Source organism: Leucoraja erinacea, chromosome 30, assembly GCF_028641065.1.
Source record: "Leucoraja erinacea ecotype New England chromosome 30, Leri_hhj_1, whole genome shotgun sequence".
Classification (NCBI taxonomy): Eukaryota; Metazoa; Chordata; class Chondrichthyes; order Rajiformes; family Rajidae; genus Leucoraja; species Leucoraja erinaceus.
The window spans coordinates 14,294,527-14,318,817 of NC_073406.1; the positions used below are offsets into that span (position 1 = coordinate 14,294,527).

The following is a 24,291-nucleotide window of genomic DNA, read 5'->3' on the forward strand; positions in this document are numbered from 1 at the left end:
GATCTTTGGGTCACCATTGACCAGCTACATAAACATTGTGTCTACAACAGCAGGTGGGAGGCTGGGTATCCCGTGGTTAGTCATCCAACTCCTGACAAGCCTTTGCGCCATCCGCAAGGCACCAATAAGCAGCCTGGAGGAACACTCGCCACTTGCCTGCATGAATGCAGCTCGATAACTCTCAAGAAGCTCAATGTCTTGCAGGAGATGCCATCCACTTGACTGGTTACATATCCACCTCTCTAAATGTTCATTCTCCCCACCAATGCTGTACAAGATCCCACATATAGGCTGCTCTGAAACGCAGCTCCCAAGCCGATGAGTCCTAGTGCCAAAACGTCAAGGGTAGTAGGCTCATAGGAGCACGACCACCCATGGTTCTCCCACCTAGACACATACATCTTGACTTGGAAATATATCACTGGATCTCCGTCGTGCCTGGGACCAATTCATGGAACTCCCTCCATAAGACCACTGTGAGAGTGGGTTGGCTCTCGAGCTGCTTCAGTCTGGTAAGCAACCCGGCAAAGATGGGTTGGATGTTCTGGACGTTTAAATGCCTGATAACAATCCCAGTAAATGTTGTATATGTTGCCGCGATAACACACCTCGTGTCGCTCGGTGAGGGTTCCACCCATCTTGTACCATCTGAAGAAGGGTTGAGGATGTCCTGTGATCTGGCAATGTAACTCCAGCATATCTCCCTCTGTTACTGAGGTGGGAGTGGGCTGCACTCTCACTATTGGCACACCTTCATATACTGCGGAGTGGAGATCAGAAGAGGCATTAGTGACGCACATCAAAATCTGGGCACCATCATCGGCTGAACTGACTGGCTTTGAATGAAAGAGGCAGCAACAAAGGGCTCGTTAGTAGCAACTATTCTTCAAACGGGACTTTGTTAAATCTGACCTCTCAGGGCCTTCTCAAACGCTTCAGTGGTTCTATGACATCTGTATGCCCTAAACTAGGCAGAATGGAAATCTAGCGGAAAGTTTGCAAATCAATACAGGCTCAGAGAAGGAACTTCCAGTTTTGTTTAAGAAAGAACTGCAGATGCTGGAAAAATCGAAGGTAGACAAAAATCTTGGGGCTCCTCCATTGCCAGAGTGAGGCCCAGCGCAAATTGGAGGAACAGCACCTCATATTTCGCTCAGGTAGTTTACACCCCAGCGGTATGAACATTGACTTCTCTAATTTAAGATCGTCCTTGCTTTTTCCCCTCCTTCCCCTCCCCTTCCCAGCTCTCCCACAAGCCTACTGTCTCCGCCTTTTCCTTCCTTTTTCCAACCACCCACCTCCCCCCCCCTCCCCGACATCAGTCTGAAGAAGGGTCTCGTCCCGAAACGTCGCCTATTCCTTCTCTCCATAGATGCTGCCTCACCCGCTGAATTCCTCCAGAGCTAACCTACAGTATTCCAGGTTTGTTTAGTTTACTTTAGAGACAAAGTGTGGAAACAGGCCCTTCGGCCCATCGAGTCCACGCTGACCAGCAATCACCTGTACACTAGTTCTATCCTACACACAAGGGAGAATACCCATGTTAATCTACAAACCAGCACGTCTTTGGAATGTGAACGGAAACTGGAGCACCTGGAGGAAACCCACATGGTCGCAGGGAGGAAATACAAACACTGTACGGACAGCACCCATAGTCAGGATTGAACCCAAGTCTCTAGCACTGTAAGGCAGCAACTTTGCCGCTGTACCATTATGTCGCCCTGATCATTGCTGATCTTTCACCTTAACTCTACCTGCATTCTATACTAATCTTCCATGGTTCTATTAGTATTTATGGTTCCTTAGCTTGAACATGACTATGGGTGTGAGTTTCAATGGGTCTCGACTCGATTTCTCTTCATCTTGGGTCACTTGGTTCCAGGGACGTGACCATTTGCTCTGGACCCTCCAGATCCTGGTAACATTTGATCAGGATCCACCATGGCAAGGTCCTTAACGGTTCACAGAACTTTCAGGAATAGAATCATTTTTCAAGTGTCCACAAAAGCAAATATTGAGGCCCACAGATATGAGGTCCACTCTATAGGCATTCATCATTCATAGTGGTATTTACATTCAATGCAACAGAGGTAGTGGTGAACTAATACACCCTTTAAAGTCCTAGTTTACAATATTGGCGATAGTAGAAAAATAAAGCTGGTGCTGCAAATGGGTGCCCATCCCCTTTGTAACACTGGACTGCGTTGATCAGAGCTAACCTACAGCAAGAGGTCAAGGCTGTGGAACCAAGTGGACACAACATGAAGAGAAATCTCTTTGCTCAAAGTAAATCTCTTTACTTCAAAGCTAAGAGTCCTTAAATGCTAATAGCATCATGTAAGGCGATTAGAATGGAGGTGAAGTCAGCCATGGGTCACTACTAGCAGACCAGGTGAGATTACAACCTTCCTTGATCCATCACCTGACAATCGAACAGATTAAACAATAGACAATAGACGCAAAACGCCACGCTGACAGTGAATGGTAAGAACACGGAAGTGTTCAGATCAAAGGACGTGACAAGACACAGGGGATAAGCATGGGATTTTACGTACTTCGTTCCGTGGATGCGATCGAGACGGAAAATTTGAACTCCTGCATTCCCAGGACGTTTTCGGCACGGCAGATGTAATCGCCAGCGTCCGCGGGACCCAGGCGAAGGATGCGCAGCACGGGACCGTCAACCTGAAGAATCAACAGGAAAATCACAGTCACTCACACGCGCCCATATAGTGTCCAGGGCACCCCACACACTGGGAGCTGCAGTGGCTCAGCGGTAGAGTTGCTGCCTTACAGCACTTGAGACCCGGGTTCGATCTTGACTACAGGTGCTGTCTGTACGGAGTTTGTACATTCTCCCCATGACCTGCGTGGGTTTTATCCAAGATCTTCCATTTCCTCCCACACTCCAACGTACAGGTGAGGTAGAAAGTTAAAGGCCACTGAATTCCAGATGACACTTTGTGAGTGGCTCACAATGAGGATGCAAAAAAACAGGACCAGGAGGAGGCCACTCAGCCCCTCAAGGCTGCCCTGCCCTTCATCATGATTATGGGTGTTCAACTCTGGCCCCAACTCCTCTACACCAGCTACCCATAGACTGAATTCCCGGTTAGTTCAAGAATGTTGTAAAATGGAAATAGCATAGCTTTGCCTCAACCTTAACACTGACCCTGACTCACTCCCCCCAATACTACACCTACTGGTGCCTCAAGTGGCAGCAGTTCACCTGGCACCTGCTTCATTCAGTGGTGAGGTGGAGTACAAGGTTATAGCCTGACAACGTCACAGCCTATCAGGCATCCACAGTCTGCTGGCATTAGACATATCATCCCTCTCATCCTCCTCCACTTCTAAACAGTATCTGCCACACAATAACCGCTTGGTCTCATTGCCTGAGGGTCAGCCGTAAATCCCATTTGGATCTTTCTCGAAAAATCTCCCTTGTTCATCGACAATATGACTGAAACTACAAATCCCATGCCCAGTGTGTTTGCATAAAATGTTGCCTACTGTAGGGAAAGTCCATTTTTAATCTCATTCTCACAGACACGGGCCCTTCGGCCCACCGAGTCTGCGCCGATCAGCGATCAGGCCGTATACTAGAACTATCCGACACACCAGGGACAATTTACAATTTTTTTAAAACCAACGGCAATTAACATGCAAACCTGTACACCTCTGGAGTGTGCGAGGAAACCTGAGCACCCTGAGAAAACCCACGCGGTCACAGGGAGAACATGCCAACTCCATACAGACAGCAGCCGTAGTTAGGATTGAACCTGGGTCTCTGGCGCTGTAAGGCAGCAACTCTACTGCTGCGCCACCGTGCCGCACACAATTTAGACGTACCTGATGATTGGTTGTTAGATGGCCAGCTCCCTTGGACCATGTGACTCTGGGCTCTGGTTGTCCTGACGCCAGGCAGCGCAACTCCAGCATTTCACCCTCTGTGATCGAGCTGGGAGAGGAATGAACCCTCACTTTGGGTGGGGTCCCAGGCCCTGTGGTGAGAATGGAGAGCAGAAGAGGATTTTAGTGGAGAAACAGGTCAAAAGTAGAGACATGAAACCGGATCTTACAGATTTGCATATCTGCTTCCAGGCCGTGCTCTTTTTGTTAACAAAAAAGGTACCAGTACAATTATAACGGTTCACGTGACATTAATGGGCGCTGAACATGGTTCGGTAACTTGAATGACTAGGAGCAAAGAAGTTGTGAACACACCCAGTCCATCACGGGTTCTGACCACCTCGCCATCGAAGGGATTTACAGGAGTCACTGTCTCAAATAGGCAGCCAGCATCATCAGAGACCCACACCACCCTGGCCACACATTCATTTCACCCCTGCCATCTGGAAGAAGGCACAGGAGCCTGAAACTGTAACGTCCAGGTTTAGGAACAGCTTCTTCCCTACAGCCATCAGGCTATTAAACACGACAACCTCAAATAAGCTCTGAACTACATTATCATTGTTATTATTGCGCTATTATTGTTTATTTATTGTGTGTACATTTTTGTGTGCGTGTATGTGTATATGTATATATATGTGTGCGTGTGTGTATATAGATATACACACATAAATGTGTATGTGGATATATGTGTATATATACGTACACTGAATTTTTTTCTCATTATTATATTTTTTATAGTGTACTATGTTTATATATTCTGTTGTGCTGCTGCATTAAGAGTTTTGTTGTTCTATCTGGGCCATATGACAATAAAACGCTCTTGACGACTCATAAACCTCAATCCAGTTTTTAACTTCTTATAGGTGCTGGTGCACCATCACAAAAAACCCCCATTGCTTCTAGGTCTCATCATGGACACTCTTTCTTTCTCCTGGCTCAAACACAATCCATCTCGTTACCACAAGATCCTTCCATGCACCTTTCTGCCTCGGCAGCTACAAAAATTCTGGTGAAAGGCATTTTGACAGGTACATGGATAGGAAAGGTTTCTGAGCGATTTGGGCCAACTGTGGGTAAATGGGACTAACTTAATTTTTTTAATGTTAGTTTAGAGATACAGTGCAGAAACAGGCCCATTGGCCCACCAAGCCCGCTCCGACCATCAATCCCCGCACACTCAGGGAAATTCCCGTACGTCTTTGGAATGTGGGAGGAGACCGAAGATCTCAGAGAAAACCCGCGTAAGTGATGGGGAGAATGTACAAACTCTGTACAGACAAGCACCCGTAGTCAGGATCGAACCTGGGTCTCTGGCGCTATAAGGCATAGCTCTACCACTACACTAAATGGGACATCTTGGTCAGTATGGACGAATTGGGCTAAAGGACATGTTTCCTTGCTGTGTGACTCTAACTCCATGTGCGGGAACTAAGCCAAAAGATTCACGTGGACACATCAAAGGGCTTCTCGAATCCCATGGAAACCAGGGCGGAACGAAAATGGCGTCCACCACCCTTGTAGCTGGAGATGATAGTTCAGGTGCATCCAAACGCAGAGATCTCAAACCTGCTGGCAGCATACACAGTGCTCCTGCCCTTGACATAGGCTGGTAAAACCATGAACATTCCAAGGCTTATTTGTATTTAGTTTAGTTTAGTTTACCTTAGTTTAGTTTACAGATACAGTGTGGAAATAGGCCATTCGGCCCACCGAGTCCAAGCTGACCAGCGATCACCTGCACACTAGGGTGATCACAGTATTATTTCTGATTACTTAAATCATGGTTTCTATATGAATAACATATTTTTATTTTTATTTTTTTCCAATTATTTATTTCACTTTTAGTAGATTTAAAATAGTTTAGTTTAGTTTAGATCTATCTAAAGGTTAGGAGGGATTTGACAGCTTCCATAAAGAGCAAAGCTGGAGAAAGCTAGGAAACATGTTATAAAATATTTCCCCTCCTGCAAACATTCGATGTAGTTCAAATTTCTTTACAATACGGGAGGCCACTTTCTCCATTGAATCAGTGTACTTCTATTCTCGCCACATTTCCGTCATCTCCTTCCAGATTCTATCACTCACCTACATACTCTGGGCAATTTACAGTGGCCAATGAACCTGCAGGCTTCTGCAGGCTTCTGTGATGTGGAACAAAACCAGAGCACCTGGAGGAAAGTCACAAGGTCAAAGAGAGTATGGGCAAACTCCACACAGACAGTAACTGAGGTCAGGATTGAACCCAGGTCACTGAAGGTGTGAGGCAGCAGTTCTACCAGCTGCACCACTGTACCACTCATGCCTCTGCTTTCCCCAAAGTTGGTAACTGACTACCTGTCAAACAGAACAAGAATTTCTTGTTTTCGAACAATATTAATAGGTATGCCAGTAAAAATATGGTTAAAGTTGGTCCATATCAAATGTAGATATAAAATCGACACGTTACATACGGTTTACTATTGTAGTGATCAAGACGGAGAATGTGATCTCTTGCAATCCAAGGGCGTTTTCAGCACGGCAGACGTATTCACCAGCGTCAGCGGTAGTCACGTGAAGGATGCGCAGCACGGAACCGTCAACCTGAAGATTCAACAATAAAATCAGTCTCCGTCACTCACACAAAGCCCAGACCGGGTCCAATGGCCAGAAATACGGTGCAGAGGTCGTTCCCTACCTGGTGGTTGGTGGTCAGAGGCCCGGCTGTCCTGTACCATGTGATCCGGGGTTGCGGTTGACCTGTGACCTGGCACTGCAACTCCACCATTTCTCCCTCGGTTACCGAGGTGGGAGAGGGATGGACCAGCACAGTCGGGGGCCTACTTCCTGCTGTGGGAGTGTGGAGACCAGAATGAGACATGCAACCGCAAAGTGTACCGTATGAATTTTCTTAGTTCCAGAGAAGTACGCCAATGAACTCTTCAAACTTGCTCAGTCTATTAACACGATCCTGGGGTCATGAGGTGGGACGGATGGTGCTAGAGACAGGCTAGATAGTAAAAGGGGAGATACAAGAGACTGCAGATGCTGAAATCAAATATATAAGAATGTCAATAAGTGGAATAACATGAGGGGAGGATTTTGGGCACATGGACTCAGTTGGGGGAGAGGATAGAATACTCAGTATGGTATAGTGTGAGATGATGAGGGCAGATGGGGAAGGTGAGAACCTGGGTATATCAGAAGGAAAGAGAAAAGAACATTCCATGAAGTTGGAAGATTCATGTCATTGGCTTATGGACTGCCCAGGTGGAATATGAGGTACTGTTCCTCCAGTTTACATTTGGCTTCCTGTGGCAATGGAGAAGGTCAAGGATAGACTGATCGATGTGGGAATGGGAATCAGAATGGCAGTCAGGTCAATGTAGGAATGGGGAGGGGGATTAAAATGGCATGCAACCAAGAAGATGGCCACTGCACACACCTGCTTCCACAAATGCAGGCTGACCAGCTGGAAAAATGTAGATGTGCCGAGCTGAATTATCGATAGAATGCATTGGGATCAATTTCCTGACGTGTGAGATTTTACTGGGATATGATCACTGGTTTGATCTAGCCCAATAAAATTACTTTAATCAGTGATTTATCAAATGAAAAGATGCACAGCTAAATTCGATTTTTTGACCACTGATCTGAAACATTTTCTTAAATATTATTTTAACTGATCTACACTATGGTCTTCTTTAATCATCCTACCACAACCAGAGAGCAGTGCTGAACTACAATCTACCTCATTGGTGACCCTCGGACTATCCTTGATCAGACTTTGCTGGCTTTAACTTGCACTAAACGTTATTCCCTTCTCATGTATCTATACACTGTAAATGGCTCGATTGTAATCATGTATTGTCTTTCTGCTGACTGGATAGCACGCAACAAAAAGCTTTCCACTGTATCGCGGTATACGTGACAATAAACTAAACTGATCGGAACTATTGCCTGTCCCGCTGAGTTACTCCAGCATTTTGTGTCTATCACATACTCCGGTTGTTATATATATTTTGAAAGACTTTGAAAGACTTCTAAAACTTGATTCCAAACGGTTACATATTTCTTGTTTTATATGACAATAAAAAACACTCTTGACTCTTGCCAGACATTAAGACAAGTACTATTACAACCAGCAGTAGTTAAATCATGGTGTAACTGAGGGGAAGGGTGAGAACAAAGCAATGATTTTGGAGAATGACAGGTAACATACCTGTTGTAATGATTTAGGCAGAGAATATACCTCGGCTTTTCCCTGCGATAATACTCTCTGGCTATTAAACTCTCTTGAAAGACTTTGAAAACTTTATTCCTACTATATAGTGTTGAGCCCAGATGTAGTCAAAACTCAATATTATTGCCAGAGGAAGTCACAGCAAGAACAAACGTAATTGCAAAACAAGGTTTTAGAAGATGTCAGGCAACGTACATATTGAGGTGATCAAGACGGAGAATCTGATCTCTTGCATTCCGAGGAAGTTTACGGCACGGCAGATGAAATCGCCAACGTCATCAGAGGTCACACGAAGGATGCGCAGCACGGAACCGTCAACCTGAACCATCAATGAGAAAATCACAGTCTCCGTCACTCACACTCGCCCAGACGGGGTCCAGTGGCCAGAAACACAGAGCAGAGGTCGTTCCCTACCTGGTGGTTGGTGGTCAGAGGCCCGTCTGTCCTGTACCAAGTGATCCTGGGTTGCGGTTGACCTGTGACCTGGCAGTGCAACTCCACCATTTCTCCCTCGGTTACCGAGGTGGGAGTGGGATGGACCAGCACAGTCGGGGGTCGACTTTGGGCTGTGGATGGTAGGAAGTGGAAGTGAGACAGAGATTAAAATCAGCCATTTTGTTTGATATATAACAACATGATGAACAAGAATAGAAGATCAAGTAAGTGTAAGTGTGTGTGTGTGTGTGTGTGTGTGTGTGTGTGTGTGTGTGTGTGTGTGTGTGTGTGTGTGTGTGTGTGTGTGTGTGTGTGTGTGTGTGTGTGTGTGTGCCCGCGCGGCCATCAAGAAATTGTGTCCCCCCCATGTTTTGATAGCGATTTCCGTCACTGCATAATACTCTCGTTATTAAACTCTCTTGAAAGGTTGACTTGGGGGCACCACGGTGGCGCAGCGGTAGAACTGTTGCCTTACAGCACCAAGACCCGGGTTTGATCCTGACCATAGAAACATAGAAATTAGGTGCAGGAGTAGGCCATTCGGCCCTTCGAGCCTGCACCGCCATTCAATATGATCATGGCTGACCATCCAACTCAGTATCCCGTACCTGCCTTCTCTCCATACCCCCTGATCCCTTTAGCCAGAAGGGCCACATCTAACTCCCTCTTAAATATAGCCAATGAACTGGTCTCAACTACCCTCTGTGGCAGAGAGTTCCAGAGATTCACCACTCTCTGTGTGAAAAAAGTTCTTCTCATCTCGGTTTTAAAGGATTTCCCCCTTATCCTTAAGCTGTGACCCCTTGTCCTTGACTTCCCCAACATCGGGAACAATCTTCCTGCATCTAGCCTGTCCAACCCCTTAAGACCACGGGTGTTGTCTGTACAAAGTTTGTACGTTCTCCCCGTGACCTGCGTGGGTTTTCTTCAGGATCTCCAGTTTCCTCCCACACAACAAAGACGTGGAGGTTTATAGGTTAATTGGCATTGATAAACTTGCAAATTGTCCCTAGTGTGTGTGTGTGTGTGTGTAGGATAGTGCTAGTGTGCGGGGATTGCTTGTCGGCGCAGACTCGTTGGGCAGAAGGGCCTGTTTCCGTGCTGTCTCTCTAAATTAAACTAAACTTGACTTCTAAAATTTGTTCACTAATATATAAAAATGAAGAATCTTTTGACCCCATTACAATCAAAACACTATGTAACAGTGAAGGGCACGGACAAAACATGAAAGTTAATGCAAAACAACGGTTTTAGAAGATGGCAGGCAACGTACATATTGAGGTGATCAAGACGGAGAATCTGATCTCTTGCATTCCAAGGACGTTTTCGGCACGGCAGATGAAATCGCCAACGTCAGCAGAGGTCACACGAAGGATGCGCAGCACGGAACCGTCAACCTGAAGCATCAATGAGAAAATCACAGTCTCCGTCACTCACACTCGCCCAGACGGGGTCCAGTGGCCAGGAACACAGAGCAGAGGTCGTTCCCTACCTGGTGGTTGGTGGTCAGAGGCCCGGCTGTCCTGTACCATGTGATCCTGGGTTGTGGTTGACCTGTGACCTGGCACTGCAACTCCACCATTTCTCCCTCGGTTACTGAGGTGGGAGTGGGATGGACCAGCACAGTCGGGGGTCGACTTTGGGCTGTGGATGGTGGGAAATGAAAGTGAGACAGGGATTAAAATCAACCATTTTGTTTGTTATATAACAACATGATGAACAGGAATAGAAGGTCAAATGGCACCTCAACCTTTACTGCAAGCCCTTGATTCCAGCACAATACCCAGAAAATCATGGTTTATAGCCATGGAGCAAGTGCTGGAGATTTGCACACTCCGCTTCTTGCTGGATACTTCTGCTTTAAATTGATTTTTTTTCAATGAAAGCAAGGATTGTGTGGAGGTGATGAATCAAACAAATGTTTTGGAGCAAAGTGGGGAATCAAACTACACTGTCCCTCAACTGATACTTTTCCCAGTCTTAGTTGTATTTGAACAGTTCTCACTCAATAGTTCAATTACCTACTGCCCAGTCAGGGGACAATAGGGAAGTAGCACATGTTGAGATATTATTTTTTGGGGCCAATTTCACGATGTGTCACTGGGAAATGATGATTCGTGTCATCTAAACCGATTAAAAACGCATTAATTAGCAATGTTACAAAATTTTGAGATTAAAAAAATCAAGTCTGCAATTTATCCCATCATATAAAGCATAAAAAGAAGTTTAATTGGCACCTAATTCACTTTCATATGTTAAACATTTAAAAAAGTTATGGCCATTTTCATACTCGGAAATTAGCATTTTGTTCCCTATTGCTTTTCCATTGACTTAACACAAAAGCTGTGATCGAGGACAGTCAAAAGCCCATAACTTTCTTAAAAATCAAGGGAACTGAATGAATTTTTCAGTTATTATAGATTGAAGCATTCTGAAACAAATATAAAACATCTTACTTGGATGACCTGAAATTAAAACATATAATTAGTTAATTACCTAATTGTAGTTAATTACAAAATTGCCTGTTGTGACGGAAATAGTAATAAACACTCAGACTGCCTTGAAAATTCAAAAATGTAATATTCTCATGATCAGAACTTTAATATTATTGTATTATATGCTGTAAATCTGTAAATAAATTACAAATTCTAGCAATAGACCAAGTCTTTATGGAGAAATCAGTTGCAAGCTGGTACATTGCATATCATAATCAGTAGCATGATCATATTTCTCAGATTATAACCAATAAGCAACTCTGTACACCTTGTTTTTCCTCAACTTTTCAAATTTGGCATTGTAAACTACAAGTTTCTGCTCTTCATACCACACATGACATGCCTTTCTGCCCACTACTCTCCCATTAACAATGTCCTGTAGATTCCAATTCTTAAGAAAAGGATATATTTTTTAAATAGCCTAAGTATCCAAATAACAAACTAATCCCATTCACACAAGAATTCACAATATAACATGATTTTTAAATCTCAATGTCATGAATTTATATCCCAGATGGAAGGAATTTAATTTTTAATTCCCATAAATTAATCTAGAAACATCCACCCAAAATATAATCAAATTATTGTTTTTTGCATATTACATGTGACTCAAACTGCTGTGAATAATTAGTTCAAAAATAATGATCATGGAGAGAGAGTTACAAATATAGACAATTTAGACGGCTTATCTCCAAAAAAAATGGGCATTTTCATCATCTTGCTTCTGGAACGTGATCGATTGGAACGTTGCATTTACGGTGAATTTGAACCCCATACCATCAGGAAAAACACTGCCGGTTCATATGGGGCCCAAATCACATTTTCGCTTATAGAGGATTGATTAAAGTCATCCCAAGAAGCAAGTTTATATGTAAAATAGACGACTTACACCGTGTTTTGTCCCGTACTTGAGATCCGTCACGTTGTAGGCGTTGACGGCGTTTGAAGTCGCCTTTTATTTTAATATAATTATTAAATTGTCTCACCATTAAAAAAATATATCGGGAATGGAAGTTGGAATGATTTTTCTTCAGCAGCTAGCAGCCCGAGGAAATCCGCCTCAGACAGGCGGTAGAAAACTGGATTTTAATCCCGCCCCCCCCTCAAAGGCACGTACAAGGCCAGTGGCAGGACTGCAGCGCTGCTGAAGGTAGATTTTGTAACATTGCTACATTATGTGTGGTCCGTAAATGAAAACAGAGGCAGCAATGGATCCCATCTCTTGATTGCTGATCTAAAAAGTTTTCTCTCCTTAAATATTAACTTTACAGATCTATAGGATGTGGTTCTTCCTTCCATAATACTCTGGTTATTAAACTATCTTGAAAGGTTGACTTGGGGGCACCATGGTGGCGCAGCGGTAGAGCTGCTGCCTTACAGCGCCAAGACCCGGGTTTGATCCTGACCAGGGGTGTTGTCAGTACAAAGTTTGTACATACTCCCCGTGACCTGCGTGGGTTTTCTTCAGGATCTCCGGTTTCCTCCCATACATCAAGAACGTATAGGTTTATAGGTTAATTGGCTTTGATAAAATTACAAATCGTCCCTAGTGTGTGTGTGTGTGTAGGATAGTGCTAGTGTGCGGGGATTGCATGTCGGCGCGGACCCGGTGGGCAGAAGAGCCTGTTTCCGTGCTGTCTCTCTAAATTAAACTAAATTCTTCTAAAACATGTTCACTAATATATAAAAATGAACAAACTTTTGACCCCATTACAATCAAAACACTATGTAACAGCGAAGGGCACGGACAAAAAATGAAAGTTAATGCAAAACAACGGTTTTAGAAGATGACAGGCAACGTACATATTGAGGTGATCAAGACGGAGAATCTGATCTCTTGCATTCCAAGGACGTTTTCAGCACGGCAGATGAAATCGCCAACGTCAGCAGAGGTCACACGAAGGATGCGCAGCACGGAACCGTCAACCTGAAGCATCAATGAGAAAATCACAGTCTCCGTCACTCACACTCGCCCAGACGGGGTCCAGTGGCCAGGAACACAGAGCAGAGGTCGTTCCCTACCTGGTGGTTGGTGGTCAGAGGCCCGGCTGTCCTGTACCATGTGATCCTGGGTTGCGGTTGACCTGTGACCTGGCAGTGCAACTCCACCATTTCTCCCTCGGTTACCGAGGTGGGAGTCGGATGGACCAGCACAGTCGGGGGTCGACTTTGGGCTGTGGATGGTAGGAAGTGGAAGTGAGACAGGGATTAACAACACCCATTTTGATTGTTATATAACAACATGATGAACAGGAATAGAAGATCAAATGACACCTCAACCTTTACTGCAAGCCCTTGATTCCAGCACAATACCCAGAAAATCATGGTTTATAGCCATGGAGCACGTGCTGGAGATTTGCACTCTCCGCTTCTTGCTGGATACTTCTGCTTTAAATTGATTTTTTTAAATGGAAGCAAGGATTGTGTGGAGGTGATGAATCAAACAAATGTTTTGGAGCAAAGTGGGGATTCAAACTACACTGTCCCTCAACTGATACTTTTCCCAGTCATTGTTGTATTTGAACAGTTCTCACTCAATAGTTCAATTACCTACTGCCCAGTCAGGGGACAATAGGGAAGTAGCACATGTTGAGATATTATTTTTTGGGGCCAATTTCACGATGGTCGCAGTGTCACTGGGAAATAATGATACATGTCATCTGATTAAAAATGCATTAATTTTTGGTCTGTAAATGAAAACTGAGGCAGTAATGGATCCCATCTTTTGCATGTTCTCCCCGTGACCTGCATGGGTTTTCTTCAGGATCTCCGGTTTCCTCCCATACATCATGAACGTTCAGGTTTATAGGTGAATAGGCTTTGATAAAATTGCAAATCGTCCCTAGTGTGTGTGTGTGTGTGTAGGATAGTGCTAGTGTGCGGGGATTGCTTGTCGGCACGGACTCGGTGGGCAGAAGGGCCTGTTTCCGTGCTGTCTCTCTAAATTAAACTAAACGAGACTTCTAAAACTTGTTCACTAATATATAAAAATGAAGAATCTTTTGACCCCATTACAATCAAAACACTATGTAACAGTGAAGGGCACGGACAAAACATGAAAGTTAATGCAAAACTACGGTTTTAGAAGATGACAGGCAACATACATATTGAGGTGATCAAGACGGAGAATCTGATCTCTTGCATTCCAAGGACGTTTTCAGCACGGCAGATGAAATCGCCAACGTCAGCAGAGGTCACACGAAGGATGCGCAGCACGGAACCGTCAACCTGAAGCATCAATGAGAAAATCACAGTCTCCGTCACTCACACTCGCCCAGACGGGGTCCAGTGGCCAGGAACACAGAGCAGAGGTCGTTCCCTACCTGGTGGTTGGTGGTCAGAGGCCCGGCTGTCCTGGACCATGTGATCCGGGGTTGTGGTTGACCTGTGACCTGGCAGTGCAACTCCACCATTTCTCCCTCGGTTACCGAGGTGGGAGTCGGATGGACCAGCACGGTCGGGGGTCGACTTTGGGCTGTGGATGGTAGGAAGTGGAAATGAGACAGGGATTAAAATCAACCATTTTGATTGTTATATATCTACATGATGAACAGGAATAGAAGATCAAATGACACCTCAACCTTTACTGCAAGCCCTTGATTCCAGCACAATACCCAGAAAATCATGGTTTATAGCCATGGAACACGTGCTGGAGATTTGCACTCTCCGCTTCTTGCTGGATACTTCTGCTTTAAATTGATTTTTTTTGAATGAAAGCAAGGATTGATGAGCTGTGAGGAGGTGATGAATCAAACAAATGTTTTGGAGCAAAGTGGGGAATCAAACTACACTGTCCCTCAACTGATACTTTTCCCAGTCTTTGTTGTATTTGAACAGTTCTCACTCAATAGTTCAATTACCTACTGCCCAGTCAGGGGACAATAGGGAAGTAGCACATGTTGAGATATTATTTTTTGGGGCCAATTTCACGATGGTCGCAGTGTCACTGGGAAATAATGATACATGTCATCTGATTAAAAACGCATTCATTTTTGGTCTGTAAATGAAAACAGAGGCAATAATGGATCCCATCTTTTGCACGTTCTCCCCGTGACCTGCATGGGTTTTCTTCAGGATCTCCGGTTTCCTCCCATACATTAAGAACGTACAGGTTTATAGGTGAATAGGCTTTGATAAAATTGCAAATCGTCCCTAGTGCGTGTGTGTGTGTAGGATAGTGCTAGTGTGCGGGGATTGCTTGTCGGCACGGACTTGGTGGGCAGAAGGGCCTGTTTCCGTGCTGTCTCTCTAAATTAACTAAACTAAACGAGACTTCTAAAATTTGTTCACTAATATATAAAAATGAAGAATCTTTTGACCCCATTACAATCAAAACACTATGTAACAGTGAAGGGCACGGACAAAACATGAAAGTTAATGCAAAACAACGGTTTTAGAAGATGACAGGCAACGTACATATTGAGGTGATCAAGACGGAGAATCTGATCTCTTGCATTCCAAGGACGTTTTCAGCACGGCAGATGAAATCGCCAACGTCAGCAGAGGTCACACGAAGGATGCGCAGCACGGAACCGTCAACCTGAAGCATCAATGAGAAAATCACAGTCTCCGTCACTCACACTCGCCCAGACGGGGTCCAGTGGCCAGAAACACAGAGCAGAGGTCGTTCCCTACCTGGTGGTTGGTGGTCAGAGGCCCGGCTGTCCTGGACCATGTGATCCGGGGTTGCGGTTGACCTGTGACCTGGCACTGCAACTCCACCATTTCTCCCTCGGTTACTGAGGTGGGAGAGGGATGGACCAGCACAGTCGGGGGTCGACTTTGGGCTGTGGATGGTAGGAAGTGGAAGTGAGACAGGGATTAACAACACCCATTTTGTTTGTTATATAACAACATGATGAACAGGAATAGAAGATCAAATGGCACCTCAACCTTTACTGCAAGCCCTTGATTCCAGCACAATACCCAGAAAATCATGGTTTATAGCCATGGAGCAAGTGCTGGAGATTTGCACTCTCCGCTTCTTGCTGGATACTTCTGCTTTAAATTGATTTATTTAAATGGAAGCAAGGATTGTGAGGAGGTGATGAATCAAACAAATGTTTTGGAGCAAAGTGGGGATTCAAACTACACTGTCCCTCAACTGATACTTTTCCCAGTCATTGTTGTATTTGAACAGTTCTCACTCAATAGTTCAATTACCTACTGCCCAGTCAGGGGACAATAGGGAAGTCGCACATGTTGAGATATTATTTTTTGGAGCCAATTTCACGATGGTCGCAGTGTCACTCGGAAATGATGATACATGTCATCTGATTGAAAACGCATTCATTTTTGGTCTCTAAATGAAAACAGAGGCAGTAATGGATCCCATCTTTTCCACGTTCTCCCCGTGACCTGCATGGGTTTTCTTCAGGATCTCCGGTTTCCTCCCATACATCAAGAACGTACAGGTTTATAGGTGAATAGGCTTTGATAAAATTGCAAATCGTCCCTAGTGTGTGTGTTGGATAGTGCTAGTGTGCGGGGATTGCTTGTCGGCACGGACTCGGTGGGCAGAAGGGCCTGTTTCCGTGCTGTCTCTCTAAATTAAACTAAACTAAACGAGACTTCTAAAACTTGTTCACTAATATATAAAAATGAAGAATCTTTTGACCCCATTACAATCAAAACACTATATAACAGTGAAGGGCACGGACAAAACATGAAAGTTAATGCAAAACTACGGTTTTAGAAGATGACAGGCAACGTACATATTGAGGTGATCAAGACGGAGAATCTGATCTCTTGCATTCCAAGGACGTTTTCGGCACGGCAGATGAAATCGCCAACGTCAGCAGAGGTCACACGAAGGATGCGCAGCACAGAACCGTCAACCTGAAGCATCAATGAGAAAATCACAGTCTCCGTCACTCACACTCGCCCAGACGGGGTCCAGTGGCCAGGAACACAGAGCAGAGGCCGTTCCCTACCTGGTGGTTGGTGGTCAGAGGCCCAGCTGTCCTGGACCATGTGATCCTGGGTTGCGGTTGACCTGCGACCTGGCACTGCAACTCCACCATTTCTCCCTCGGTTACCGAGATGGGAGAGGGATGGACTAGCACAGTCGGGGGTCGACTTTGGGCTGTGGATGGTAGGAAGTGGAAGTGAGACAGGGATTAACAAATGGAAGCAAGGATTGTGTGGAGGTGATGAATCAAACAAATGTTTTGGAGCAAAGTGGGGAATCAAACTACACTGTCCCTCAAGTAGCACATGTTGAGATATTATTTTTAGGGGCCAATGGTCGCAGTGTCACTGGGAAATGATGATACGTGTCATACGATTAAAAACGCATTAATTTTTGGTCTGTAAATGAAAACAGAGGCAGTAATGGATCCCATCTCTTGATTGCTGATCTGAAACGTTTACTCTCGTTAAATATTAACTTTACAGATCTATAGGATGTGGTTCTTCCTTCCATAATACTCTGGTTATTAAACTCTCTTGAAAGGTTGACTTGGGGGCATCATGGTGGCGCAGCGGTAGAGTTGCTGCCTTACAGCGCCAAGATCCGGGTTTGATCTTGACTATGAGTGTTTTCTGTACGGAGTTTGTACATTCTCCCTGTGGCCTGCGTGGGTTTTCTCCGGGATCTCAGCTTTCCTCCCATACATCAAAGACATGCATGATTGTAGGTTAACTGGCTTGTTAAATTGTAAATTGTCCCTGGTGCGTATGTAGGGTAGTGCTATTGTGCGGGGATCGCTTATCGGCGTTGGCTTGGTGGGCGGGAGGGCCTATTTCCGTGCTGAATCTCTGAACTAAACACAAAACTTAGTAGAACTGTGAGGGGCGCAGACAGAGAAAGAATTAAAGTTAGTGCAAATCAATGGTTTTAGAGAATGACAGGCAACATACATATTGAGATGATCAAGACGGAGAATTGGATCTCTTGCATTCCAAGGGCGTTTTGGGCACGGCAGACGTAATCGCCAACGTCAGCAGGACTCACGTGAAGGATGCGCAGCACGGAACCGTCGACCTGAAGATTGAACAGGAAAATCACAGTCTCTGTCACTCACACAAAGCCCAGTCCGGTCCAGTGGCCAGAAACACGGAGCAGAGGTCGTTCCCTACCTGGTGGTTGGTGGTCAGAGGCCCAGCTGTCCTGTACCATGTGATCCGGGGTTGCGGTTGACCTGTGACCTGGCAGTGCAACTCCACCATTTCTCCCTCGGTTACTGAGGTGGGAGAGGGATGGACCAGCACAGTCGGGGGTCGACTTTGGGCTGTGGATGGTAGGAAGTGGAAATGAGACAGAGATTAAAATGAACCATTTTGTTTGTTATATAACAACATAGGGGGCCTGTCCCACTTGGGTGATTTTTTCGGGGACTGCCGGCGACTGCCACAGTCGTAGCAGGTCGCTGTAAAAGCGGCAACTGTACCCCCTCTGCGACAATGTCCACAACAAGCTATGACAACCTACCGACTAATCGACGTCAAGCTGCGGCAAGCTACCGACAACCGGCGACCCATTAGGACTCCCACCTACGACAACGTATGACGGCACAAGCGACAACCTACGACAACCAAAGTCAACCTACAACAAGCAACGACCTTGTCGCCAACAACTGAAGCCAATTCAGTCGCCGGTACCTGTCGCCGGTTGACGTAGGTGTTCGCCAACGGTATTCACCCGGCAACAACCAACGTCACCTGGCGACAACCTGCGTCATCCTGGAGACAACCTACGACAGCACCTACGAAGGGAGAAGACAAGCTACGTCAAGCCCAGAGTCACCGAAAAGTTTTGAACATTTCAAAATCCAGCGGCGACCAGAAAAACGGGACTCTTTAGGCGACTTGAGCAGACTCAAGACCATACAGGCGTCGCCCCGCGACCATGTGAAAACAGCCTAGTCGCCTGTAGTCACCAAAGGAATCGCCTAAGTGGGATAGGGGCTTAAGGAAAAGGAAGAGGAGAAGATCAAATCGCTCCTCAACCTTTACTGCAAGCCCTTGATTCCGGCACAATACCTGGGTAATCATGGGCTATAGCCATGGAGCAGGTGCTGGAGATTTGCACTCTCCGCTTCTTGCTGGATACTTCTGCTTTAAATTGATTTCTTCAAATGGACGCAAGGATTGAGTAGCTGTGAGGAGGTGATGAATCAAACAAACGCTTTGGAACTTCTACCGCTGCACCATCGAGAGCATCCTTACCAACTGCATCACAGTATGGTATGGCAAATGCTCTGTCTCCGACCGGAAGGCATTGCAGAGGGTGGTGAAAATTGCCCAACGCATCACTGGTTCCTCGCTCCCCTCCATTGAGTCTGTCCAAAGCAAACATTGTCTGCGGAGGGCGCTCAGCATCGCCAAGGACTGCTCTCACCCCAACCATGGACTGTTTACCCTCCTACCATCCGGGAGGCGCTACAGGTCTCTCCGTTGCCGAACCAGCAGGTCGAGGAACAGCTTTTTCCAGGCGGCTGTCACTCTACTCAACAACGTACCTCGGTGACTGCCAATCACCACCCCCCCCCCCAGACACTTATTATTATTTATTCAAATCATGTGCTATGTCGCTCTAAATGCATTTCGTTGTCTCTGTACTGTACACTGACAAAGACAATTAAAATTGAATCTGAATCTGAACCAAGTGGGGAATCAAACTACACTGCTACTTTTCCCAGTCTTTGTTGTATTTGAACAGTTCTCACTCAATAGTTCAATTACCTACTGCCCGATCAGAGGACAATAGGGAAGTAGCACATGTTGAGATATTATTTTTTGGGGCCAATTTCACGATGGTCGCCGTGTCACTGAGAAATGATGATTCGTGTCATTTAACCCGATTAAAAACGCATTAAGGTGTGGTCTGTAAATGAAAAAAGAGGCAGTAATGGATCCCATTTTTTGATCACTGATCTGAAATGTTTTCTCTCCTTAAATATTAACTTTACAAATCTATAGGATGTGGTTCTTCCTTCCATAATACTCTGGTTATTAAACTCTCTTGAAAGGTTGACTTGCGGGCACCATGGTGGCACAGCGGTAGAGTTGCTGCCTTACAGCACCAAGACCCGGGGTCAATCTTGACCATGAGTGTTATCTGTACGGAGTTTGTACATTCTCCCTGTGGCCCGCATGGGTTTTCTCCGGGATCTCCCGTTTCCTCACAAACACCAAAGACATTCAGGATCTTAGGTTAATTGGCTTGTTAAAATTGTAACTTGTCCCTGGTGTGTGTGTGTGTGTGGTGTGTGTGTGTGTGTGTAGGATAGTGCTAATGTGCGGGATCGCTTATCCGCATCGACTTGGTGGGCCGATGGGCCTATTTTCGTGCTGGATCTCTAAACTAAGCTAAACTTCTAAAACTTGTTTATTAATATATAAAGTTGAGCAGACTTTTGACCCCAGTTACAATCAAAACTCGGTGGAACTGTGAGGGGCGCAGACAGAGAAAGAATTTAAGTTCATGTAAATCAATGGTTTTAGAGAATGACAGGCAACATACTTATTGAAGTAATCAAGACGGTGAATTGGATCTCTTGCATTCCGAGGACGTTTTCGGCACGGCAGACGTAATCGCCAACATCAGCGGTACTCGCGTGAAGGATGCGCAGCACGGAACCGTCAACCTGAAGATTCAACAGGAAAATCACAGTCTCCGTCACTCACACAAAGCCCAGTCCGGGTCCACTGGCCAGAAACACGGAGAAGAGGTTGTTCCCTACCTGGTGGTTGGTGGTCAGAGGCCCGGCTGTCCTGTACCATGTGATCCGGGGTTGCGGTTGACCTGTGACCTGGCAGTGCAACTCCACCATTTCTCCCTCGGTTACCGAGGTGGGAGTCGGATGGACCAGCACAGTCGGGGGTCGACTTTGGGCTGTGGGTGGTAGGAAGTGGAAGTGAGACAGAGATTAAAATGAACCATTTTGTTTGTTGTATAACAACATAAGGAACAGGAAGGGGAGAAGATCAAATGGCACCTCAACCTTTACCCCAAGCTCGTGATTCCAGCACAATACCCGGGTAATCATGTTTTATGGGGCAAGTGGTGGAGATTTTCACTCTCCGCCTCTTGCTGAATACTTCTGCTGTAAATTGTTTTATTTAAATGGAACCAAGGATTGAGTAACTGAGTGATGAATCAAACTGCACTGTCTCACATGTATTATGGTCTGACACTCTTCCCAGCAATTGTTGCTGCAATACCACTGCACGTGAGAGATACAGCATGAACACAAACCCTTCATCGCACCACAACAAACCCATATCTACCACCCACATACACCAATCCCACATTAAACCTAATTTTTTTCTTCTCTCTTCAGTAGCTGCACAGAATCAATTTTTGCATGTAATCTACCCACAAATATCTCCTAATTGTGTTTCTAATTTATATCAGTCAATTTCATGAATTGGGACTCTGACTGAGCGATACTGAATTATGTTTTGCGCTCCAAAAGAACGTGAAATATAAATGCCCGGCATGTATATTTTACGTTTCCCATCATAATTTTCATAAGCATGACCACTATTAAAAATAATGTCTCAATCCTTTCTGTATATGCAACTGACCAACTTCTAGGTAGCTGCGGGACTTCACCTTTCAGAGTACTGATCTTCGTTTGTTTGATAGCAAGGAAGGTGATTGTCTGCTGGAAGCCCCCACAGTCTGGCATTGCTTCCTGTTGCCAAGCTGGTTAGGTCCACCTGAACCTACGTGATCTCCCGGTTGCTAAACACTTTAATTCTCCTTCCCATTCCCACACAGACCTTTCTGTCCTAGGTCTCCTCCATTATCAGAGTGAGGCTAAACGCAAATTGGAGGAACAGCATCTCATAGTTCGCTTAGGCAGTGGTATAAATATTGATTTCTCTAACTCCAAGTCACTCTGGTATTCCCGCTCTCTCCATCCCTCCCCCATCCAAGTTGCACTAGTTTCTCGCTTTCACCCAACAAACAGCTACAATTCCTTTACCATCGTTACTTTTTTGCATATCTCTCATTCATTGTTCTTTATCTCTCTACATCATCGTCTATATCTCTTGTTTCCCTTATCTCTAACCAGTCTGATGAAGGGTCTCAACCCGAAATGTCACCCATTCCTTCTCTCCAGAGATGTTGCCTGTCCCTCTGTGTTACTCCAGCTTTTCATGTCTATTTGTTAGCATACTGAATGGCTGATTTGCCTCAGCAGTGATCCCGAGCCATGAAGACTTGCATGTGAAACCATATCAAATATTTACTGTGATCCCGAATTAGCAACATGATTTGTACAGTTCTTAATCACTACTTCAATTGCCTCCTGCACGTGGGACGTGTTGAGATATGATTTTCTGGGGCTAATGACCACTCATAGAAACATAGAAACGTAGAAAATAGGTGCAGGAGGAGGCCATTCGGCCCTTTGAGCCAGCATCGTCATTCATTGTGATCATGGCTGATCGTCCCTAATCAATAACCCTGCCTTCTTCCATATCCCTTGATTCCACTAACCCCTAGAGCTCTATCTAACTCTCTATAAACCCATCCAGTGATTTGGCCTCCATTGTCCTCTGTGGCAGGGAATTCCACAAATTCACAACTCTCTCGGTGAAAATGTTTTTTCTCACCTCAGTCTAAAATGGCCTTTCCTTTATTCTAAGACTGTGGCCCCTGGTTCTGGACTCACTCAACATTGGGAACATTTTTCCTGCATCTAGTTTGTCCAGTCCTTTTATAATTTTATGTGTTTCTATAAAATCCTGATGAAAAACGCTGTAATGGGCGATATGTAAATGTGAAGAGAAGCAGGAATGGATTTGATTTGTGGACTTCTGATTGGAAACATTTTCTCTCATTAAATATTACATTTACAGACCCATAAGATGAGCGTCCTTCTATAATACACTGGTTAGTAGACTCTTCTTGAAAATCTTGTTTGGGAACATACAAAGTTGAACAAACATTTGACCCAAGCTGCAGTCAACACTGTGCAACTGTGAGGGGCACAGACAGAGAAAGAATGAAAGTTAGTGCGAAGCAAAGCTTCTGGAGAATGACAGGCAACGTACATATTGAGATGATCAAGACGGAGAATTTGATCTCTTGCATTCCAAGGACGTTTTCGGCACGGCACATGAAATCGCCAACGTCAGCGGGAGTCACTTGAAGGATGCGCAGCACGGAACCGTCAACCTGAAGATTCAACAGGAAAATCACAGTCTCCGTCACTCACACTCGCCCAGACGGGGTCCAGTAACACGGAGCAGAGGTCGTTCCCTACCTGGTGGTTGGTGGTCAGAGGCCCGGCTGTCCTGTACCATGTGATCTGCGGTGGCGGATGACCTGTGACCTGGCAGTGCAACTCCACCATTTCTCCCTCGGTTACCGAGGTGGGAGAGGGATGGACCAGCACAGTCGGGGGGCTTCTCTGTGCTGTGGGAGAATGAGAGAAGTGAATTCAAAATGGGTTGTAGAGATTCTCCTAATTGGGAGATCACAGTAAGTTTCTGGTACCTGATTGTGCTAACTGTTAAAATATTTCAAGTGACTGATGGGGACAAAGCTTTGGCCAGAGTTATTTATTTGAGGAACATATGTTTTTATCTGGCTTAGCTACTGCTATTCTGCCTTCTGAACCAGGGCTAGGAACATAAACCTGGCTACATGGGTTTATCAATGTTTGCATGTCTGTGCCCTTGGAGAGGGTGATAGATTGTCACACCCATTTTCAGTTCTATTCCAATCCACTGTGACAATTCTTGATCCATAATCATTACCAGGTTACAATTAATCATCTCAATTTTAATGGAATGGGGCTTACATTTTATCCAACTTGTTCCACCTGTCAAATAATATAATGACTAATATCCGTAATCCTCTCTCCCATCCTGGGAGAAAGCAGGCACGGGATACTGATTTTGGATGATCAGCCATGACCATATTGAATGGCGGGTCTAGCTCGAAGGGCCGAATGGCCTACGCCTGCACCTATTTGTCTCTGTTTCCCAAAGTGTTCATACATCTATGCCTTAGTCTTGACAAGAGTTGACCTTGGTTATTCTACTGGCCTATGCGATCGAAAATGTCAAAGCTTCACAAGCCTAAGTGAGAAAGTCAAATCCGCACACGGCAAGAGATGACCTTAGGAAGGGTGGAGTCCATATTGGCCCATCATTAGATGGGGAGGATGTGCTAATGACAGGGATACAGGATGCAAGTGGTTCGGTATAAACCATTATCTGTAGTTCCTACCTACACATGATGATGTTATGTTTTCTCGAACG

General features: G+C 45.2%; 1 protein-coding gene across 7 annotated transcripts in view; it reads right to left on the reverse strand.

Annotated features, from left to right (window-relative positions):
* Positions 1 to 24,291, reverse strand: part of hspg2 (heparan sulfate proteoglycan 2) — a 350,599-nt gene that overhangs the window by 64,350 nt on the left and 261,958 nt on the right. For 6 of the 7 annotated variants that reach the window (XR_008725893.1, XM_055659492.1, XM_055659493.1 and 3 more), the window contains 23 exons: positions 23,289 to 23,440; positions 23,077 to 23,200; positions 20,751 to 20,902; positions 20,531 to 20,654; positions 18,145 to 18,296; positions 17,926 to 18,049; positions 16,998 to 17,149; positions 16,779 to 16,902; positions 15,700 to 15,851; positions 15,481 to 15,604; positions 14,388 to 14,539; positions 14,169 to 14,292; positions 13,087 to 13,238; positions 12,868 to 12,991; positions 10,062 to 10,213; positions 9,843 to 9,966; positions 8,549 to 8,700; positions 8,330 to 8,453; positions 6,590 to 6,741; positions 6,366 to 6,495; positions 3,853 to 4,004; positions 2,556 to 2,685; positions 609 to 760 (listed from right to left, as the gene is read on the reverse strand). Coding sequence is in view for 6 of the 7 variants with exons in the window: in XM_055659492.1 (XP_055515467.1) it covers positions 609 to 760; positions 2,556 to 2,685; positions 3,853 to 4,004; positions 6,366 to 6,495; positions 6,590 to 6,741; positions 8,330 to 8,453; positions 8,549 to 8,700; positions 9,843 to 9,966; positions 10,062 to 10,213; positions 12,868 to 12,991; positions 13,087 to 13,238; positions 14,169 to 14,292; positions 14,388 to 14,539; positions 15,481 to 15,604; positions 15,700 to 15,851; positions 16,779 to 16,902; positions 16,998 to 17,149; positions 17,926 to 18,049; positions 18,145 to 18,296; positions 20,531 to 20,654; positions 20,751 to 20,902; positions 23,077 to 23,200; positions 23,289 to 23,440 (3,200 nt within the window). In the remaining variant the exon portion in view is untranslated. The remainder of the gene's footprint in view (positions 1 to 608; positions 761 to 2,555; positions 2,686 to 3,852; positions 4,005 to 6,365; positions 6,496 to 6,589; positions 6,742 to 8,329; positions 8,454 to 8,548; positions 8,701 to 9,842; positions 9,967 to 10,061; positions 10,214 to 12,867; positions 12,992 to 13,086; positions 13,239 to 14,168; positions 14,293 to 14,387; positions 14,540 to 15,480; positions 15,605 to 15,699; positions 15,852 to 16,778; positions 16,903 to 16,997; positions 17,150 to 17,925; positions 18,050 to 18,144; positions 18,297 to 20,530; positions 20,655 to 20,750; positions 20,903 to 23,076; positions 23,201 to 23,288; positions 23,441 to 24,291) is intronic. The other variant, XM_055659494.1, reaches the window with a different exon arrangement.